Here is a 21022-nt window from a genome sequence, read left to right on the forward strand (position 1 = left end):
CAGGAGGCTTATGGAGCAGATTATGCTGAACCTTTGGCAAGACACTGCTTATAGGCGCAGCTGTAAAGAGAAACATTCCCATTGTGTGTTGTGATCTCTCTCTTCCTTAGGGACCTGCAGTGACTGGAAGGGGCTCAGCTGATGACGTGGCACTCAGACTTGGGTCGAAAGTTGCCAAGCTGGAGAGGTGGGCAGTTGGCTGGCACCCAGGCTTCTCGTGCAGGAGAAATCACCGGGCAGTGAAAAGCTGAACCCTTCCTGAACTACCACAACCACATATGAGCAGAGAGTGTGAGATGTAGGCTGGTGACTTACCTCTGGCATCCAGCCCAGGCTCAGGAACAGGACTCTGCTTTGGTAATTCACCAAGAGGACCTGCAGGCACAGATGTGATCAGACACAGGTGAGGAGAGCTTCCACTGCACCTTGGGGCCTGGGGTTTTTTTCTGCAGTGACCTGCGAGGACTGACGGCAGGTCAGGGAATGACATGGCCCAAACAGCAAACGTATAGGTTCTCTCCTCCAAAGAGTGGCAAGGGCTGCCTTCCCACAGATATGTGACAACTCTCCAAATAAAGAAATACTCAGGACAGATCTGTGTACAGCCTTTGAGGCACAAAGAGACTTGAAAGACCCTTGGAGGTTCCTGAGTCCATCTTGTCTGGTGCAGTCTCTATCCTCTTATCAGCTCTCACTGACTGCATTTCCCTCTTGGATCCCCACAATGCTGGCCCCATGCTGGCTGTACCTCCCTCTCCCTGACGGAGCTGCCATCTGTGTCACAGGGGTTGTGCCGCACTCAGTGACATCTCTGTGTCTGCTGTAATGAAAAATAGCCTTAAATATGACAACCCCTTTTCTGGACAGTGCTCCTTGAAGACTTTGTCTGCAACACTGTGACCTCCCTAATGAACAGTTCAAGCCTTCAGGATTTGAGGGAAATGGCTTGTTAGGTCTTTCTGCACTGTAGTGAGCCCCACAGCGTGTGTGGTGTCCATGAACTTCAGGCACTGAGAGAAGACTGCTGTAACCAAATGATGAAGGTGCATTTAAAATGCTGTCCAGAAATGTTGGAGAGTGTTGGAGTATTAATTGGTCCCTGTGGGGCCATTACCAACAAAGCCTCCCCATAGCTGTGTTAGAGCAGACAATTGGAGGCCATGATCATAGGCAAAGGCCCTGTGCAGGTGCTTTGAGGTTGAGAAAGCCCTTGGTTTGTCTGATGCAACAGAAGGGTAGGGCCATCGCTGCAGCCTCTGGGAAGGGTGGTCCTGTCCCTCACTGATGGCCCAAGGCTCTCTTACGGTCAGTGGGATGTGGGTGTGGAGTGTCCTGTGAGGGAGAATGATAGGACAACTACTGGGCTCCCCATAGGGCTGCAAGGCAGCAAGGAGGCCCCCGTGGCACGAGGACAACACGTGCCCTCTTGAGCCTCAGCAGCAGATACAACTGCCACAGCCTAGAGGACAAAGACCTTGGTTTTCTGTCGGGGCCCTCCAGCATTGCCAGTGCTGTTACACAGAATCACAAAATGGCCTGGGTTGGAAGGGACCTCAAGGACCATCAATCTCCAACCCCTCTGCCACATGAATGGCCACAAACCTCCACATTTCATACTAGATCAGGCTGCCCAGGGCCCCATCCAACCTGGCCTTGAACACCTCCAGGGACGGGGCATCCACAACCTCTCTAGGCAGACAGTTCCGTTTCTGGCACGAGAAACTCAAATCTAACAAGCAGGGACACTGCAGGGGTTGGTGGCACTGTGGGTGTTGGGATCAGATGCCTCACTCTGCTTCGAGGAGAAACGTGCAAATGAAGAGTAGGTACCCATTCGTGTGTGTAAATTCTTTCAGTACACTCGGAGGCGAAGCGATTTGCATTCCTGGTCCACAAAAGAAATCCTGTAGCACAGAAAAGGCACCTTAGCCTTGCGTATGAACCACTCAGCACTCAGCTCTGAGCAGAAATGAAACAAATATCTCACGTCAATCTGAGCAGATCAGATCCTGGCACAGCCCTCAATTTCGGGGAAGCTGGTAACCCATTTACAAGTAAGGCTGTTCTTGAGACACTCTGTAAAAGAATTAAGAATAATTAATTGGTATCGTAGTCCAGGCCGAGTGGCTTATAGTAGACTCCCGCAGTGACGCCCACTTTAGTTCCCTGTCCCTCAATCCATACCCAGAGACTTTCAACCATGTCATTCATTACTAACTGTAAGCTCCATTCCATCCAGCCCACCAGTACACGCAGCAACCCCATCCCATCTCACCTGCCCTGCATCTCCGCCCTAGAGAGCCCAGAGCCATCCATCACACACAGCACACTCCTCACAGCACCATTCCCACCATGTCTCACTCATGCTGATGATGCTGCAGCACACAGATCCTCCAACTCTGGATGCCTACATGAAAAACAAGTAACAAATAACAGCCTTGCACATGGGCACCCGGGGGGCTGGTTGTTCCCTCTTAATGCAACTAAACATGACGTGTGACAAACCATGAGGGGAAATCCACCATTAAGATGATTTGTTCAGGATAAAATAATGGAAAAACAGCTTCATTGTCTCACCAAAATCAACTCCAATTCCTGCAAGCTGCATTCCAAGCACAGCAAATGAGAAGGCCCTGCTGCAGGAGATGCCAGACACACCTTCCCAAGGACAAAGCAAAAACCTTCAAGCTCAAAAGGGATCACTTGCAAGGCAGGCATGCACTGGAGAGCACTCTGATATCTCTGTGCTCTGGGGATGAGCAGCTTGTGCACCGCGTGGGTTTGCATTGCCTTCTGCTCCCACCACCTCCAGAAACTTGGGATGGTGCACTGAGGAAGAACAAGCTCAGCTTTTTGGAGTTTTATTGCAGACAAACAAGGCTTGGCGTCATACAGCCGCTCTGACCAGCTGATTAAAGCATTCAAGAAGAGCAGCAGAACCAATGTGCAGCACAGTTAGGAAGGATGATGGGGCTGTGTGAAAGAAATGCCCTCCCAAAAGCAAGCACTGGGCTGGAGGAGGCACCAAAACCAAATCCTGCTTGCACCTTTCCCTCTCTTCATTCCACGTGCTGACATTTGTTTTCAGAACAAAAACAAGACCACAGTGAAGAAAGCTTCAGAACAACTCAGCTACTTTATTCACCCCCTTCCCTTTCCACTACAAATGGTTCTCAGAAAACCTCCAAGAATCACATTACTGCTCTCCTGACCCTTCTCCCAGATTCATCAGAGCACTCACAGATCACTGAGAGCAACACATGCACAGACACACAGAACATCCCTACACTGCCGCTTCTCCTTAGGAAATGGCATCAAAAAGCTGCTGGCAGGAAGAGCAGAAGAGGAAAGCGGGCATGGTGAGAGAACTGCTTAGGGCAGCAAGGAAAGGCCATCTGAAGCTCCTGGCTTAAGTCCCTTCTGCAGAGGGTGCCAGTGATGCACCAGAAACACCACCTGCAGGGCCAGCGAGGAGCTCTGCCCTCTGCACAAAGCCCTTCTCACACTTAAGGCAGTTCTAAGGCTTCCAGCCACGTGAACTCACTGGTGCAGGCACAGATTGGACTTCACCCAAGTGCAGACACTCCGGAACCTCAGCAGGTTCCAGCTGTGGCCAAAGCTCTTCTTGCAGGCTGCACATTTGTAGGGTTCCTCACGTGGATACACTGGTGTGCTCCCAGTTGAGCTCCCAGCTCTGGACAGACCTCTTCCTGCAGTCAAGGCACTCACAGGGACTCCCCTGGTTGCTTCTCTGGGGACTACTGACGGTAGAGATCCAGACGAAGCTCTTCCCACACACTCTGCAGACAGGATTTCTTCCTTCCTGGTGACATATCGGCCAGCTGAGGTCTCCTTTGGGTCCTCACCTGCTGCCCCACAGCAGAGGAGTTTCTACAGGGAAGGTAAGAGGTGACTCTCCTTGCACACAGCCCTGGCAGAAATGTGCCACCTGGCAGAGGATTTCCTGTGGCTGTGACACATCCCACCCTGGACTCTGCTTTGTATGACCACTCAGCAAAGCAACTGCAGCTGGAGGAGAGCAATATGCATAATTCTCATGGAAAGAAGGAAAAGAGGATTCAGTTTGGCCACAGAGCTCTTCCTCAACTCAAGGGATTTGTAAGGTCCATCACCACACAAAGCCATAGTTGGTCACCAAGCTGGGGCTCTGGCTGAAGCTCTTCCCACGTTCATGTGTCTGCAGGCTCTGTACCTTGTGTGGCTGTGCTGGTAGGTAACGAGACTGCAACTGCTTTTGAAGGTTCCCAGCGTCTTGAGATGCTTCTACAGCCTGCGTGCGCTGTGGATGTGCTGGTGGATGTTGAGACTAGACCTGCGTTTATAGCTCTTCCCACGCTCAGGACACTGAAAAGGTCTCTCCCCTGTGTGGATGCGCTGGTGTTGCTTTAATTCAGAACTGCCCCTGAAGCTCTTCCCACACTCAGGACACCGAAATGGTTTCTCTCCTGTGTGGATGCGTTGGTGGGAGGTGAGGTGGGATCTCCTTTTGAAGCTCTTCCCACAGTCAGAGCACTTGTATGGACTCTTTGTTGAGCGTATGCACTGGTGGTTAATGATGCTGGAATCTTTTTCAAAGCTATTTCCACACTCGGTGCATGGATTCTGCTTTTTCTTCTGGCACACAACCTTGCTCCTGGGTTCTTCAAGCTCCTCTTGACCTATGTTGAAGTCCAGTGGGATGCTTCCTGTCTTTCGCAGACACTTTCCCTGTGACTTCTTGATGTGCTCACCCTGACCTTGCTCCAGGCCTCCTTGGACATCCCTTCTGATTTCTTCCACACAGGCACTACTGCATCGCCTTTCAGCCACACCACTTTCCTGCTGATCCTCCAGTATATCTGTAATCCCGATTCCTGCTGGATGAAAGAGGAAATCCAGAAATAGCACACAGTGCCCAAAATAAAACACAGAGATGGCTCTTCCTGCCCCAAACCTCTTCCCTCCACCACCTCACCTGGGCTGAGGTCTCCTGGCACGGCCTCAGGGCTACGCACATCTGGGATCCAGGGCTCTTCTCCTCCTTCAAGCAGGGAGATCACCACGGGTCTGGGGGCTGCAAGTGGAGCTTCAACGAGAGAAACAGGGGAGATGAGAACATTTCCATCCTTCTGGCACAGTGCCTGTTCAACAGCTCCACTCTGTGTCCCTCCCCAGGGAGAAACCACACTTTGGGCCTGAATGATACTGGCCCACAGCTTCCTTTCGAGCAAAGAATGCTTTCACAACTCTGAAAATTATGAAGGAATGTTTTCTTTAAAATTAAATTGTGAACGGCCTGTTTCTTTTCTGAAAATATATCAATGACCAAGGCATCAAAATGTCTATGGCAACTGAATGCAAAATCCTACATGGTAAAGGAGTAACCAGGGAGTCGTGTATGAGCCGGAGCTGGTAGCACCGTGCAGCGCACCGACAGAAGGGCTGGTTTTCTCCCTCCTGGATGATGCCCGCGTGCCAGCACCGACCCTGGGGCGTTTATGAGTCTGCCGTGCATGGTAATCCCTCCTGAAACTCACGCTTCTCAGTATTTCCTTTGTTGCTGTCGTCGTTATCAATATGTAACTGCACAGCTATTATTCTAGGCCCTGCCTGCAGAGGCTCATTCTGCACAGCCAAAGGTGCCCTAACGAGGAGGAAAGGCAGCAAAGCCCTCACCCAGCGAGGCCACGCACTGGTACGTCTCCAGCATCACGTCCCGGTAGAGCGCTCGCTGCGCAGGGTCCAGCAGCGCCCACTCCTCCCTGCTGAAATACACGGCCACCTGCGCAAAGCTCACGGGCTCCTGCAAGCAAAGAGGCTCCTTGCTGGGAACAGCCAAGGCCCAGGGAAGCAGCTTGCACAGGACACAAACTCCTGTCCCAGCCGCTTCTCTGGCCCCAGCACACACGTGCTGCATGAGGGCACCTCCCTCTCCCCCGGCATTCGCATCCCTCGCCCCTCGCCCTCTCCTGCCTGCTTCCCCCAGCCCCTACCTGACACGGATGTGCTGTGGCCATCTGCTGCTCTCCTGCAGGTGAGATGATCACGGCCAGAAGGAAATGTCGAACTGGAACCTGCAGGGACAAGAGAAATGGCAGGGGAGCTGTGACGGAACGCAGCAGTCCCTGTCCCAGCCCAGCCCTCCACAGCCCATCTGCAGGACACTGCCTGGGCGATGGCACAGCAGGCCTTGCACAGGAACACAAGCAGCAACAGCACGGGCAGCACTCTAGCTACAGCTGATTACAAATCACACAGCTGACTCAAACTGGGGGGCAGAAAGCACTGACACCCGGTTCAACAGCTGAGGGTACATGAACTGTATGCCTAAAGGCAATGCAGAGCAATGAGTCAGTCATCTTACCCCTAAACAGGGAGCAGCCCAAGCGCCCCTTGAGCCCTCCTGCACAGCATTGGGTGCACAACAGGAGCTCCCCACAATCAGGGATGTCTCTTGAGGTCACACCTGTACAGAGATCCCTCTCAGCTTGATGTCAAGACACCTTGCTGACACAGACCTTCTTTAAGAGACCCAACATTAGTTTCGAGCTTCCTGAGCTTCTAAGGGGTTGTGTTACAATGAATATCTGAAGGTAATCATAGAACTATACAAGGGCCTGGGTTGAAAAGGACCACAGTGACCACCTAGATTCAACCCCCTGCTGTGTGCAGGGTTGCCATCCATCAAACCGGGCTGCCCTGAGCCACATCCAGCGTGGCCACGAATGCATCGAGGGATGGGGCATCCACAACCTCCCTGGGCTCTTCCCGTGTGTCACCACCCTCTGGGTGAAAAACTTCCTGCTAATATCCAACCTGAATCTCCCCTGTCTCAACTTAAAACTATTCCCTCTTGTCCCGTCACTATCCACCCGTGTAAGCAGTCGATCCTCCTCCAGTTTATGCGTTTCCCTCAAGTCCTGGAAGGCCACAATGAGGTCTCCCTGGAGCCTTCTCTTCTCCAAGCTGAACGAGCCCCGCTTCCTCCTTGCACCAAGAATGCCTCGGAGGCTGCATTTCCCTCCTCTCCCCCCCACCAGGGGGCGCTGCTCCCCACTCAGCTCAGCACGCACCCGGCGCTCGCTTCCAGGGCCCGTTCTCAGCACCGGGTGCCCTTTGCACGAGGCAGCCTGGGCTGCGCTTTGCTGACGTGCTGCTCGGGCGGTTCTCCACGCGTGCTCCAGTCAGCCCACAGGCTCTCAGCTTTCCAGCGTCTATCACACGGCCCAGTGCCGGAGCTGGCGCCGATGCTGGACGTGCTCAGGGCCCGCAGCTGAGCGCTAAAGGCATCTGCGGCTGCCCGGTCAGCCCGAACAAAAGCCTCGGGAAGGGTTTGCACGACCCCAGGTGAGCCATCAGCCCGGCGCCAAGCGCACAGAAGGTAACGCGGAAAGGGCCGCTGGAGGCAGGTGTTGCTGCTGCGTCCCCGAAGGGAAACTGCGGGCTGCCGGGGAGGGCGAGGGGAGCGGAAACTAAGACACTCCAAAGGACTTATCGGGGAGCTGAAAGCTTCCATGGATCCATGCGTGTACAGCTGCGGAGCGAGGTCACCTCGTGCCTCCCGTGGCCCAGAGGGAGAAACACAGTCGCAGCTGGGCTGTTACACAGAGCCAAGCAGGCAGCAGAGCACGCTCAGCTCCTCTGCTCGCTCCCTCTCTGTCCCAGCTCCAACCCCTTCCTGTGGCCCTCGGATCCCAACCCGGGCTGCAACACGCCTGGGAACCGCTGCTCCCGTCCCCTCGGGGTGCTGCTCGCAAGGAGAGGGAGAGCTTCCTGCAGCACGGGGACAGTGCGCGAGGGGACGGGTAAAAAAAAGCACACAGAGCAACGGGAGTAAGGGATACAAGCAACCAAACAACTACTGCTACTGAACAAAATCTAATTAGTATTAATACTGCTTGACGGTAAGAACTCTGTGCCCTGATTTAAAAAGAATCTCTTTCTTGACGTCCCAAAGCTGCAGGTCATCTACTAGTCCTCAAGTAGTGCTGCAGCCCTCCCCAGTCCCTGCCTCGAAACGGCGTTCACCTGGAAGAGAAAAATGCCTGCAGCTCCTCCGCACGAGCCACGAGGGGCACCTACCTCGGGTGCGGAGCAGGCTGCTCCCACCTCTGGCGCAGGCAACCGGGCTCCTGGGAGTCGCGGAGAGCAGAGGATGCCGAGTGCCCGCAGCCCGGAGTTGGCCACAGGACGGCCTTGCTGCACCTCCTGCCGCCGCGGTGCTGCCCGGATGGCTTCCAGCCAGGCTCTGGCCGCTTCGGCACAGCCTCAGGTGCCGGGCAGCAATTCCCACAGCGAGCACGCCCCGAGCCGGCTGCCAGACCTTGGCAGTTTCGCAGCTCGTTCTCATGGCACGTCTGCACCCGGGGGAGGGAGGGGGGATGGGGGCTGTGTGTTGTCACGCTAATGAAGCGTCGCTTTCTGCTGGGTCCCTTGCTGCCTTTGCTGGGGACATTCGCACATCCTTGCGGTCGCACATCCCCACGTTGCTGTCCTGGCGCTCCTTTAACTCCTCTCACCCGTGAGCAGGTCCCAGCTGGAGGCAATCTCCGGCTGCCCTGCTCTCGAGGGCAGCATCTCCCTGCAGCTGGCTCACTTCCTCGCTGAGCGCTGCCCATGGCACTCATGGCACGTTTCTCCTCACTGAGCGCTGCCCATGGCACTCATGGCACGTTTCTCCTCACTGAGCAAGTGACGTCTGTTTCTAACGACTTCCTATCCTGCTTTCTCAGTTCAGTCCTCTCTGCACGGCATGAGCATGGTTAAGCTCTCTGCTGTACGAGGGCCGGCGCTGCTGTTTGCTGCTGTAGATCTACAGACTTTAAGGTCACCCAGAAGGAACCGCCCTCGGGGTAACCGGGGGTTTGTGTCCAGGAAAGACTGCTTCCTGTTCTGCTTCATTTTCTGTGGGGCAAACATGGCCTGCAAATTTCACTTGGCAGTGTTTAAACTCTACGCATCTTTCTGCAGGGGATGTTCCTCTGAACTTTGCTGTGATCACAGCCGCATCTCTTTCCTTTGCGCTGATAACCCAGTTGTACACATGGCCAAAAGTACTTCCTCCGCTCACGTCAGAGCTTTCCAAAAAGAAATGGTTTTGTAACACATTCAAAGGGCCGTTATCCCTAACGCAGAGGGGGTCAATGCATCCTCTTCTGACACTAATTCACTTCACTAGAAATAAACCATCCAATAAAGCTGTGGAAGCCAGAGGGCCTGTCTATAAGGGGGTCATTCCCCGCTTCACTCTTTTCCAAGAAGTTCTCTGTATCCCTGGAGGAGGAGCCGTTCCACTGAAGCACTAAGTCTCCTCCTGCATAATGTCCTTTCTAGTTCTCAGGAAGGGTCTTACATTGAGGCCTGTCTATAGCTGTACATTGAATTTAGGTCCTTTTTCCTATTGTTGCCATTTTATTTGCACACCTACGCCTACTTCCTGCTGCACCCCATAGTGTCCAATTGGTGGAGAGAATCGCACACTGAGGGATTTCCATTCCTCCATCTCTTGGCAAGGCTGTACGTATCCAACAATCAGGGAGCTTTAGGCTAACTGCTATTCCTTTAGTGATGTTTAAATAGGTATTTTCACGCCAGGCTGAAGCAAGTCTTATATAACACGTGCAACATATAAAACACATTCTAAACATATTGTCTCTTAATCCTTAGCTTCAATGGTCTGGTCTTCTTAATAGTTCACTGCGGTTGAGATGTCTTCTTAACTCACGATGTTTACTCCTTCACCTTGATCGCTATATATGATGTTCTGGAACCCCAAATCTTGGAATTATATCTTGTAACAATATTTTAGTTACTCCCTGCACCTTGTTGGTCCTGCAAGGGAAAAGCCTCTGGCCAGCCCGAAAAGGTGTCTGTTAATACCAGCGTACACCTATATATATTTTCTTGGGAATTCAGAGAAATCAATTCACCATTGTTGCCCAGGATAACGTCCCTTCCCTATTTGTCCCATGGCACCCTGGGGCCTGTTCTAGGATTACTCTGTAACCAAATCTCACATTGCTGTGTTACCTGCTTAGAGGCGGTGGATAAATTCCAAGCCACGATCTGTTGGCTCAACTATTCATACAGGGCCTCGGTTCCCCAGTGAGTTTTCCTGAGCTCAGCCATGATTATGGCCCATAACAGGGAGGCGGGAGCTATTATCTTGTTTTGAAGCCTGCACCTCTGTGTCCTCTGTTTCTGAATGCTCTCCAAGCCCCCTCGATTAGTTTATCCAGGTCCTGTATTTTGCTTCCTTTACTCTGTGTATCGCCGGGAGAAAAGAAGGACATTCTTGCTCTGATTAGCAAAAGACCTTGGGAGATGTAAACAAGTTCAGCAGAATGAAGGGAGAAAGCCGAAAGATTGTAACTATCTGTGCCAGACCGAGCCTCTCGACGTGATCACGAGGCGTCCAGCTTGTGCACCTGGCACGGGAGTGAGCAGATGCTATCAAGGTCAAGCTGACCAGTGGCAAACCTGAGGTGGCTGACAGAGGTGAGTGGCCTGTGTGCCACGGGATGGCACAAGAGGGACGAGCCCAGCTCTAGTGCCATCTCCTTCAGGGCAGGATGGAAGATCCAGCACTGCCGCATGCAGCAGGAGGGTCACAATTCATAAGACACTTGACCAAGAGCATATTGTTCAAGTTCACTGTACACAATAAAAGTTTTTGTTCTGCACGAACAACAGAGTCTGTGTCTAATTGCCACAGGTAAACCTTAGTCTGCTTTGCCCTCCTCAACCTGAATGAGGACCTCTGGATAGGATTTAAAAAGGGCATAGAGAGTTTTTACCAGTATTCCATAGTTGTATATCCATACGCAACACCACCTTGTCATCCCTAGGAAAGTCCGGAGCGCCTTTGCTGCTTGAGGTTCCACAGTCTGGCAAATCGCTTCCTTCCTTGTTGTTCTCTAGGGTTTGGAATCCAGCAGCAATTTCGTAACCCAAGGTTACTTGTGGCCACGCCATCTGGGCTTTCTGTGGAGAAACTCAATAGCCATCAAGTCCGAGAAAGTTTAGCAGACTAATTGTCCTTGCTATGCATACCTCCTTTGTTGTGGTAGCTATCAGAAGGCCATCCATGTGCTGTGACAGGGTTCCTTGTCCTGGGGCCGTACCCATTGCTCCAGTCTTTGGCAAGTTGGTTCCTGAAAAGAGTGGGACTTTTGTTTGTTTGTTTGTTTTAACCTCTGGAAAAGTGCTGTGCATGTAAGTTGTGTTGCTCTTCCTGAATCAGGATTCTCCCACTCAAAGGTAAACATGAGCTGATTCTCTGGACTCAATGGTGGACAAAAATGGCATCTTCTAGGTCCAGAACAGCAAACCATGCCAATTCACCTGATAATTTTGAAAGCAGCGTGTATGGGTATGCTACCAATGGGTATAAATCCTACACTATTCTATTGATGGCCCTTAAATCTTGTGCTCACACTCCAGTAACAACCCGAATTTCTGAAAACTGTCAATTATTGGCTGGATTCCTTTCCCATCTCCGAATTTGAGGGGGTACAGTTTAATCCAAACCAGCCGAGCTCCCTGCTTTATTCCGATTGCTAGTGGTGCTGCATTCTTAGCTCTTCCTGGGGTCTCTACTACCCACACCCCAGGATAGACTTGATCACTTCCTTTGTCTGGGATCCTGGTCCCAGCAGGGGTAGTGATCAATGCTAAACTAAGCACCTCCATTAACTGTTCTTCTTGTACCTTACATTCCAATTTTCCTTTCAACTTGATTTCAAGATTCCAGTTGTTCTGATAAATCTCGCCCTACTAAAGGCTTTGGTGAATTTGGCACCTACAAACATTTGTGTATCCCTACCTGTTTACAAATACGAAGTTGTAAAGACTTAAGAAAGTAAACCTCCTCACTTTTGCCAGTGGCTTCCCTTACGGTTACAAATTCATCACCTAATGGAGTTAGAGAAGGATTTAACACCCAATTAGATGCTCCAGCCTCTTCTACGAATACCACCCTTTGCAGCAATTCCTTCCTTAGCTTAATCTTCTCCACCCTTAACTGTTATTGTATCTATTACCAAATCCAGCGCCTCTTTTCGCACTAAGTGCTTTCCCGTTCCACCAGGGCAGAACCTCCTGGGCCCTTCAGCTCCCCTCCTTCAGCTCTTCCTGAGGAGATCTCTGGGTCCTAGAGCCCTGCTCTCAGCTCCTCCCCTCCTAAGGCTTCCCGTGCTAACACTGGGATATCAAGTTTCCCAGGTCTCTGCAGATGAAGGCTATTCGCTTCCAGCGTCTCATCTCCTGCCTTCGCAAAAACAATATTCACTGCTAAGTGCTCATCACCTTCCAACCACCACTGATTACATTTTTTAATTAAAGTTTTCTTGCTCACGAGGCCCCCAGGATCCCCAGCAATACCTCAAGTGGAATTTGCCTGGGAACTTCCTTTCCCCGTGCTCCTCCATACTAAACTTCACTGATTCTTTATTGTTCCTCAAGCCCACACCTTATAGCTGTACGTTAGTGTGACCAAATACATATTCCTCTTTAAACCCCAGCCCACAACGCCAACCGAAATGCCAATTTCCTCTATTCCACTGTAATTCCTGAAACCAGCGTGGTACGGGCGCTGTGCCACGATTCGTAGTCAGCGGAACGGCAGGGTAGCGGTGCTGCGCTGAGGTCCGAATCATGGAACCGGTAATTAAGGTAATACTTCAGCTGTGCAAAGATTACTGTGACAAGAACATTCCTTCTAAGAAGGAGGTCGCTGCAGTTATCTCCAGGTTAGAGCAGGAGGGGGAGGTTAACGCCCCCCAAGAGATTCTTGACCACTGGAGGTGGGACAATCTCACCTCCGCGCTCACGCAACATATTGTGAGCGCACAGAAGGGTGGATCTGAGCTAAAAACTTGGGGCCTGATACTAGGAGCGTTGAAGGCAGCCAGAGAGGAAAAAAACGTATCGGTGGAGGCTCGGTTGCTTTTGGGTCTCAGCGACGGGGCTGGGACACCGGACCCAGGGGGCTCCGGAGGGGGCTCAGGAGCGGTGGTTGTTTACAGGGACCGAGAGGAGACGGAGCCGCGAGCTGAACTGACAGTGCCCAGTCTGAAAGAAGACAGACAACAAGATAGCAGAGGACGTTCGCTGACTCACCCCCCCGCCACCATATCCAGACCGGTTGGGTGAAACGTTGTATCCTTTATCTGAATTGTGTCAGTGCGCCCTGGGTCAAGGGAGCAGAGGAGGGTACGACCCACACGGGCAAGAGCAGCTTACTGCCGGCACAGGGAGAGGGCAGACAAAAGGCCTGCTGTCTCAGATTACACCCAAGGGCAATAGCTCGGGCAATAGCTGGAGCAACAGCTCAGCAGATGAAGGGGAAGTTAGTTCTGGGAGAAATGTTAGGGCATTGTTGCGGGCCGCCCCGGGAACGCTTAACACCCCAGGAGAAATTATCCAGTGCGTCAGCCTGCGACATCAAAAATCTCTGCAGCGACAAGGGCCGTGTTTTCAGTGTGGCCAATATGTGGAGATAGAGCCTGGCAGGGTATCCCAAAGAACCCCCTTGGTGGCCTGTGTTACTTAGGGAAGCTAACAATGCTTGCTCCAAATTATACTGGCTGTCTTAGTGTGTCTCATAGCTTACATCCTAATAGGTGCCACCGCAATATGAGCCTGGAACCTGAGTGTGATGATGCAGTTAAGTTGTGGAGTGTCACAGTATGCATCTTTGTTTCAGCGGTAGCAGCTTTAGTCCAAATAGAAAGACTGGCATGTTGGTCTGCGAAACAAGCCAATATGACAACGCTTATGCTAAATGCAATGCTTGAAAATCTTAGTAGTGTTTGCCATACGCTGTTACAAAGTAGAGCGGCTATTAACTTCTTGCTGTTAGCTCAAGGACATGGATGTGAGGATGTTGAAGGAATGTGCGGCTTTAACCTCAGTGTGTCAATACATAAACAGCTACAATGGATGCAAAAACATATGCAGAAGATTAAAGAAGAGAGTGATCCCTTTGGCAGTTGGCTGGATGGACTGTTCGGGGAAATGGGCTCATGGTTAAAGCAATTGCTTAAGGTTCTCGCAATAGGGCTCGCAATCTTTGCATGTCTTTTGATTTGCTTTCTGTGCTTTATAGGATGTCTGCAAAATAGCCTGCAACAAATGATTGAGAGGACTTTTGACCAACGAGTAGAGTGTCTTAAGCTATGTGAGAGACTGTAAGAAATGCAACATAGGGCTATTAGGCAGTATGCAAATATCGCGCTGTAACGGGGCAAGGCTTTACCGAGCACGGGGAGGGGGAGATGTTGTCATAGGCGCTAACGAGATATCAGGCTGTGATGTGAAAGGACCCCCTGCTGTGTTTTGGTAGGCGATAACGGGGTATCGGGTTGTGACGCGATAGGACCTCCCCCACTCTGTGAGTACGTGTGAGTAACACGTGACGCATGCTTAGGGGGCTTAGGCGATAGGGATGTGTATGTAAGGGGTTGTTGTGCCTTAATAAATTGTCATTTGCTTCTACATCATATTGGTGTCAGTGTTGCTATGGCCCTAGCGAATGCAGATCGCTAGCCCCTAGGCAGCGCGGCCTTTGTCACGGTGGTTGCCGGAGGTAACAGCAGAGGATATGGGGATAGGGGCCACAGGCTGCAGGAGCAGAGTGCTGCTCAGGAGAAGGCAACGTGTGAGGTAAAGGTGGCACATACGGGCTTTTGTGGTCACCTTGGGTTATGGCTCGTGGGGTTATGGCTCAGGGCCACACCTTCGGGTCACAGGGCCCCCCGTCCCCTCTCCAGAGGAATTAAAAGCACTCCACCACCACCCCACACCCCCCCTTTTCACCTCAACCCACTCCCCACATCCTCACGTTCCCCTTGTGTCCCTATACGACCCCATATCCCAGTGTCCCACTTGCAGCCCTGTGGGATAAACAAAGTCATTATCTTGCTAACGTGTAAAAAAGCTTAGCAGTAAGTTGAGTCAGACACAAACACACAGGAGACACCTGACTCCTACATGTAACCAGTTGTTTTTGCGCGGGTATAAAAGGTTGTGAGCACCTACAATAAAGGTCCTTCGTTCTGCACCAGCAAGGGAGTCTGCGCCTCTCTCGCCACACCAGCAAGGGAGCTCGGAGCCCTCTTGCCACAAAGAAGAGAGGAGAGGAGAGAAACGATAGAGCAGAACAAAGAAAAAGGGAAGAGAGGAGCTTTTAAGGGGAAGAACAGGAGAGGGATGAGCAAGAGGGGAAGAGAAAGAGGTAAGAAGAGCAGATCTAAAAAGGACAAGAGGAAAAGAGATGGCGGGGAGAACAGAGGGAACAGCAAAAGAGGGAAGGGCAAATGGAAGAAGAAAGGAAGGAATGGGGCAGAGAAAAGAGGGAGAAGAGTGCAGAAAAAAAAAGGAGAGGAGAGAAAGAGAAAAGGCCACAGCAAACTGAGTTACTGAGAAAAGAAAAAAAGAAGGAATATGAATAATTTTTAAGTTCTACTAAAGTCAAAGTCTTATTAAGACAGATTTTTTTTTTTTTTTTTTTTTTTTTTTTTTTTTTAGTGTTTGTATCTTCTAGACAATTAAAGAATATTCAGGAACATTTTCAGTACATTTTTGTAACGTCTGTTTCATCTCAGCTGCTCTAAAATGCCCAACAGGTGTCGGGGGGGGATCATCTCCTTAAAGGCACTCAGAAAATCCCACTTCTTGTGTCTAACATCGACAAGCTTACCTTCATGAAGGAGTAGAGAGACTTCCCATATACGGTCAGGAATTCTCTTCTGATACCCAGCATATCAATTCCGGAGCGGGACACCACCGCTCCGATCAGAGTGTTGTCATCTGCATCCAGGCCCTGGAAAGCAAAGCAGCCACATGCAGCTAACAGAGAACCTGCTGGAGAATCACCCACAGACACAAAGGTCTCAGTGCCCAGTCTTGTGCAGGAGCTGCTCTTAATTAGAGCATTTTTGCATAATGGAGCGATCCATTAGCAGCTTGCTCCTGACTATTACCCTGATGTGCAGAAAAGCCTGAGCTGTCCTAGAAAAGCCAGTTTCCTGGCTGGCTGCAGCTTCCATCACACAATTGCCACAATGCTGCTGACTCAAGCATGCAAATGCAAGAAAGAAGCAAGCAATCTTACTCCACAATCTGTTTACCTTCATGGATTTATACAGTCTTTCAGCAAAACACGCAAGCTTGTTTCACGTGCACTTTACTGTAAGGAGAGACAAGAACAAGAGAATTAAGGTCAGGAGAAGCAGGAGCTTTTCCACACCGCTGCAGCACTTTCTTGGTGCAGGTGTTTCTTCTGTCAAGATGCAACTCCAGGCCAACAAACAGCAAACGCAGTGCAGGCATCCACAGTCAGTGATGTGCTGTGAGCTGATGTCTCTGCCTGCACACAGCAGTATTTGCATGAAGGCTTTCATGCCTCCTGACAGCAAACCTCTGCTGCCAAAGCTCCCTTTGGCCAGGCACACCATACCATACAGCACAATATACATTTCTCATCTGACTGGGTCTGTAAAGCATACAATCTTAGAACCGTTTGGGTTGGAAGGGACCCCTAAGATTATCTAGTTCCAACCCCCCTGCAATAGGCAGGGACACCTCCCTCTACACCAGGGTGCTCCAAGTCCCACCCAGCCTTGCTCTGTGCCCATAAACAAAGACAAACCCGTACGTAACAGTCACTCAAGGGAAGACACAGCACCTCTAATCATTTCATTTCTTTGTAGACAACATTTAAAAGCAGAGCGCTCACCTACAGGCAGCAAAGCATCTTCCAGGTCTCCTGCCATCTCAGATTTAATGCTGTTATGTCCTTGTTAGCAATGCCTCTGTACCATCAAAAACTAGGGGGAAGAGTCCATGGCGAAAAGTCAAAGAGATTCAAAGGACCGCTTTGCAACAAGCTCTTCATATACTGCATGAACATTCTTTCATCCCTGCAGCACTCTCAGCTAAATCAGGATCGTCCCACAGAAATAATTCATTTTCACTGCTAACAGTCTTGCTAATTGGCCTACCACAGCTAGTACCATTTTCAAGACCTGCTGCTTTGTGCTGCCAATCAAGTTTCTTAGCTCCTCTCCCCCCTGCCCCAATGGCAGTCACACTTCATGATCTCTGCTTTCCATGCTGGAGCTGCAGCCAGTTGGACTTAGGTTTCTCAAGTCCCTTTCAGTCTCAGGAGGGAATAAAACAGCCTGAATGGAATGGATGCAATGGGGCTCTCTCTAGGACACCTGCTGCCTCAGAAGAGTTCACATCTATTGGACAGCTACAGAGCTCCTACAAAAGCATCACACACAAACAAGGAAGGAAAGAAAAACCCAGGACACTGTGCAGGGGTCCTACCTCTCAGCAGGTGATCCCTGTTCCGTGTACAGAGGATGGACATAAACTGCACCTCATCTGTTCCCCACTTCTTCTCCCCCGCTTCGTACAGGCACTTCAAGACATTAGGGGTGACAAAGTAAGGCTCATGGAGAAGACTGGGCGTACAGGAGATCTTAAATCCCTTGCAGCTAGAGCACTGCTGGCGCGTACTTGTCTAGATCACGGATATTTTCCAACAAGTACCTACCAGGCACGGCAACCCACAGCCAAAATCTCATTGCCCCTGCCAAGTAGCCAGCCTGTCGAGAGACCTCTCATTAGAGACTTGCAAACAAGGCTAAAAGCATTATTTCCATTTCACAGGCTGGCTTCTCTTCACCATGCATCACCTGCACAAGAATAGATTGGGAAGCACATTACACGCACCTGAGCATCTTGCTGAGCATGGGCATCATCCACATACATTCCTTCATCTCTGTTTCCCTGCAAAGACACAAGGATAGAAGACTCAGTTCACCAGAGCATCTACTGGAAGCAACTCCTGAGAATTCCCCATTCATGAAAAGCTGCTGGGGATGGATAATGGAGTCCTTCAAAGGGAACACTAGCTTACAAATGAAACGCAGCTCAGATGTACTTTGGGCTTCCTTCTGAAACGAGCAGCAACCCACTTTACTGGGACATTTAAAGAAGAGCCCACAGCACTCATGCACACCCAGAGTCAGAGTTCCCTCCCCGGAGAGGCTGGGTTTGAGGAGCAGGCCATGGGACACACAGGGTGAGAAAAAGCCAGCCTGGAGCTCCTCACCACTGAGTGCAGAGCTGTGCCCACAGCTCTGAAGATTCACCCCCTTCTCCCCTCAGCTTGGCTCACTGTAGCGAGGGACACGAGGACCCTTCGAAACATGGGAGATGTGTCAGATACGATGCCATCCTCAAGGGAGCAGCCATATTCCAGCAAGAACACACACACAGCATCCGTTAGGAGCAGGGCCACCACCTGGGTGCTGCCCACATTTGCCAGCTGTAACCTAGCTAAGTACAGAACTGTGCCCAGGGCTCCCAGCAGCATTGCAGCACTCCAGCCATCATCATTAGTGCTACAGCCTCCAATTAAGAAGCGCAGACAGAAGGAAACTGACAAGAGAGCCTTTCGCACTCCTTATGAAGCTTGTAGTTCTCATTAATGCCACAAATCTCTCCATTGGTGCAAGAAGCCAGAATTTCCATCGGGCAACCTTCATCTGCTCCTGCTCCCTAGGGAATCACCAAGGCAAGACTTAAGATACCAGCACCTGCTTGTGACGTGCAACCAGGTTTCTTTAAGAGAGAGAAGACATGCATAACAAAGCAGTAAGTCCTTGGCCAGAACTTAAGCAATACAAAAGGAAGATTTCCAAACCTTCACAGCCCTCCTTAGTTCGTGCACGTCATACATGGTGGTGGGAGTCATCACCCCAATGATCACCCTCTCAAAATTCCCACTCTGCTCCGACTTCAAGTCATCAATCAAATCCTAGAAGGCGAAGAGGAGAAAGGAGTTGGCAGAAGGGACGGCCTTTGAGGACAGAGGAACTGAGCTGTTCAGCACTCCTCTTCAGGCTCCAACCCTCCTTGCATCAACAACTGCTCTGAACTGAACAACAAAACAACCTTGGTCAGGTGAAGTCTCTGCCGACCTTTCTCTTGTAGAGATTGGGTCATTTTTCACTTTGCGCCCAAGTGACACAACCACGTTCGTGCATCTCTGCAGACCACCCACCCTGCCAGTAGTGCTCTTAGAGGTGATCAGAACTTGCTGACGCTGGGAAAAATTTAGTTTGGTCAAGACGTCAGTGATGGCATCTTCATCCGTGCCTGCAAGAAACAAATGGAAGCTAGTCAGGATGCTTGCACAAGGATCAGAAGTGCCCTCTGGTCTTGTGCCACCTCCAGTCCCTCACACAGCCAGATCTCAACAGCTCCAGGACTACATCGATGCACACAAAGCTGCCAGGACCCACGCCACCAGAGCAGCTGCATTTCGGGACACGAAGGGCAGTTCTGTTTCCGTTTTTCAACAATTTTTAGGGCAGCTGTGCAGCAGAGCAGTGCAAGCAGCTATGCTTCCCTCTATCAAACCACCAGAGCAGCCATTCGCAGTGCTGGGGAAAAAATAAAAGTTGACCATGGAGGGAGATCAACTTAGCAAAGCCCGTCATGGCCTTCCTGAGTGCCTGCGCTTCTTGCTCAGCGCTGAAACTTGAGACCCCCTCGATTGTTGCCTAAGGCCACAAGAAAAGGATTTAGCAAAGGCAGACCGACGCATGCAGAGTTGAACTGGAAAAAAAAAAGAAGACAAACATAAAAGATGTGAACACAGAGATAGTAAAACTCCACCCACACAACTGATGCTTCTCTCTCACTTCTGTCTCACACGGCAGCCTGTTCTAGTGGGACTTCCCAAGCATATCAGAAAGAAGCCACGGGGGCACAACTGCATGGAGAACATATCTCCATATTGCTGCCCACAGAGTACCTGGTTTCCAGTGAAACAAAAGCTGGACCACCCGGCATCTGTGTTCAGGCCCACCAGGCCTTCTTCCTAGCAGTTCTCCACGTCAATCATAAAGCAATGCGCTCCCATCATAGCCCTAGTCCTGACTTCTCTTGTAGCAGGTAAGGACCAGTATTCTGCACCATTCCTTTTGCTCTGCTCGGCACTGGGGAGGCTGCAGCTGGAGAACAGTGTCCAGCTCTGGGCTCCCAGTACAGGAGACAGCTGGACATGCTGGAAAGAGTCCAACGCAGGGCTACCAAGATGGTGAAGGGACTGGAACACCTCTGCCATGACAAGAGGCTGAGAGAGAGGGGGCTGCTCAGCCTGGAGAAGGGGAGCTCAGGGGGATCCCACCCACGGCTGTAGAAGTTCTGCACAGAAGTTTGTCCTGATATCCAACCTAAACTTACCCCATGCCTGTGTGTCCTGCGGAACCCCACAGATGTGACAGTGGGCTGCTTCTCAAAGGAAACCAGCGCTCGGCGTCGGGAGTGGAGGAGGAAGCAGCTGATCCTGCCAATAACGCTGCCATCGCGCGTCCCTCCCCGGGACTCCCACACCTTCCTCTCCCCAGCCCCGCTCGGCTCCTCGCAGGCTGCAGACACTGCTGAGGCACTCGCGCTCCAGGCCGTCATCTTCTTCCCGTGCTGCCGGACCGCTCTCTGCAGCGCTGCGCTGAGCTCCTGCTGCTGCACCAGAACCGCAGCTCCCGTGCTGACGGACGGCGGAACTTCGTGCCGGCACCCACAGCACGCGGCCCCCGGGCTGCTGGCGGCACGGCAGGATGCTCCCGTCCCCGCCTCCCTCCCACCGCCCCTCGGCTCCGGCATCCTCCCGTTATCCGCCTGAGGAAACGAAGGCCCCGCACAGGGCTCTGGACGGGCTGACCGACGGCTGATGCCAACGGAACGACGTTCAACACCGCCACGCGCCGGTCCCGCACTTCGGTCACGACGACCCGAGGCATCTCTGCAGGCCGGGGGCAGAGCGGCTGGAAGGCCGCGCGGAGGAAAAGGATCCGGGGGCGCGGGCCCCGGGGCCCCGGAAGCGGAGCGGGCGCGCGGCGCGGGGCAGCGCCGCGGGCAGCCGGGCCGGGGCCACGCGGGACGCGCGCGGTGATGACGCAATGACGGCGCGACCGCGGGCGCAAACGACCCCGCCGGGAGC

General features: G+C 51.8%; 1 protein-coding gene and 1 pseudogene across 12 annotated transcripts; one reads left to right on the plus strand and one right to left on the minus strand.

The window, feature by feature from the left end:
- Positions 1-3117: 3117 nt before the first annotated feature.
- LOC149914750 (zinc finger protein 621-like) lies at positions 3118-20945 on the minus strand. Of its 12 annotated transcripts, XM_090125534.1 has the most exons (10): positions 18719-20945; positions 17743-18573; positions 17564-17615; positions 16739-17428; positions 16131-16189; positions 15701-15823; positions 5994-6074; positions 5677-5803; positions 4976-5086; positions 3118-4877 (listed from the first exon to the last, which is right to left on the minus strand). In XM_090125534.1, exons 5-10 carry the CDS (start codon positions 16134-16136, stop codon positions 4285-4287), a joined length of 1041 nt encoding a protein of 346 aa, XP_089981660.1. In that variant the 5' UTR covers positions 16137-16189; positions 16739-17428; positions 17564-17615; positions 17743-18573; positions 18719-20945; the 3' UTR covers positions 3118-4284. The 12 variants fall into 12 exon arrangements, with proteins under 12 accessions (XP_089981660.1, XP_089981661.1, XP_089981657.1 ...); XM_090125535.1 differs by having other exon boundaries at positions 16739-18573; positions 18719-19173; positions 20266-20945; XM_090125531.1 differs by having other exon boundaries at positions 16739-18573; positions 18719-20155; positions 20266-20945.
- LOC149914751 (uncharacterized) lies at positions 11828-15091 on the plus strand (annotated as a pseudogene).
- Positions 20946-21022: the final 77 nt, after the last annotated feature.

This window comes from Phasianus colchicus, chromosome 27 (genome assembly GCF_987193195.1).
Source record: "Phasianus colchicus chromosome 27, bPhaCol1.hap1.1, whole genome shotgun sequence".
NCBI classification, from domain to species: domain Eukaryota; kingdom Metazoa; phylum Chordata; class Aves; order Galliformes; family Phasianidae; genus Phasianus; species Phasianus colchicus.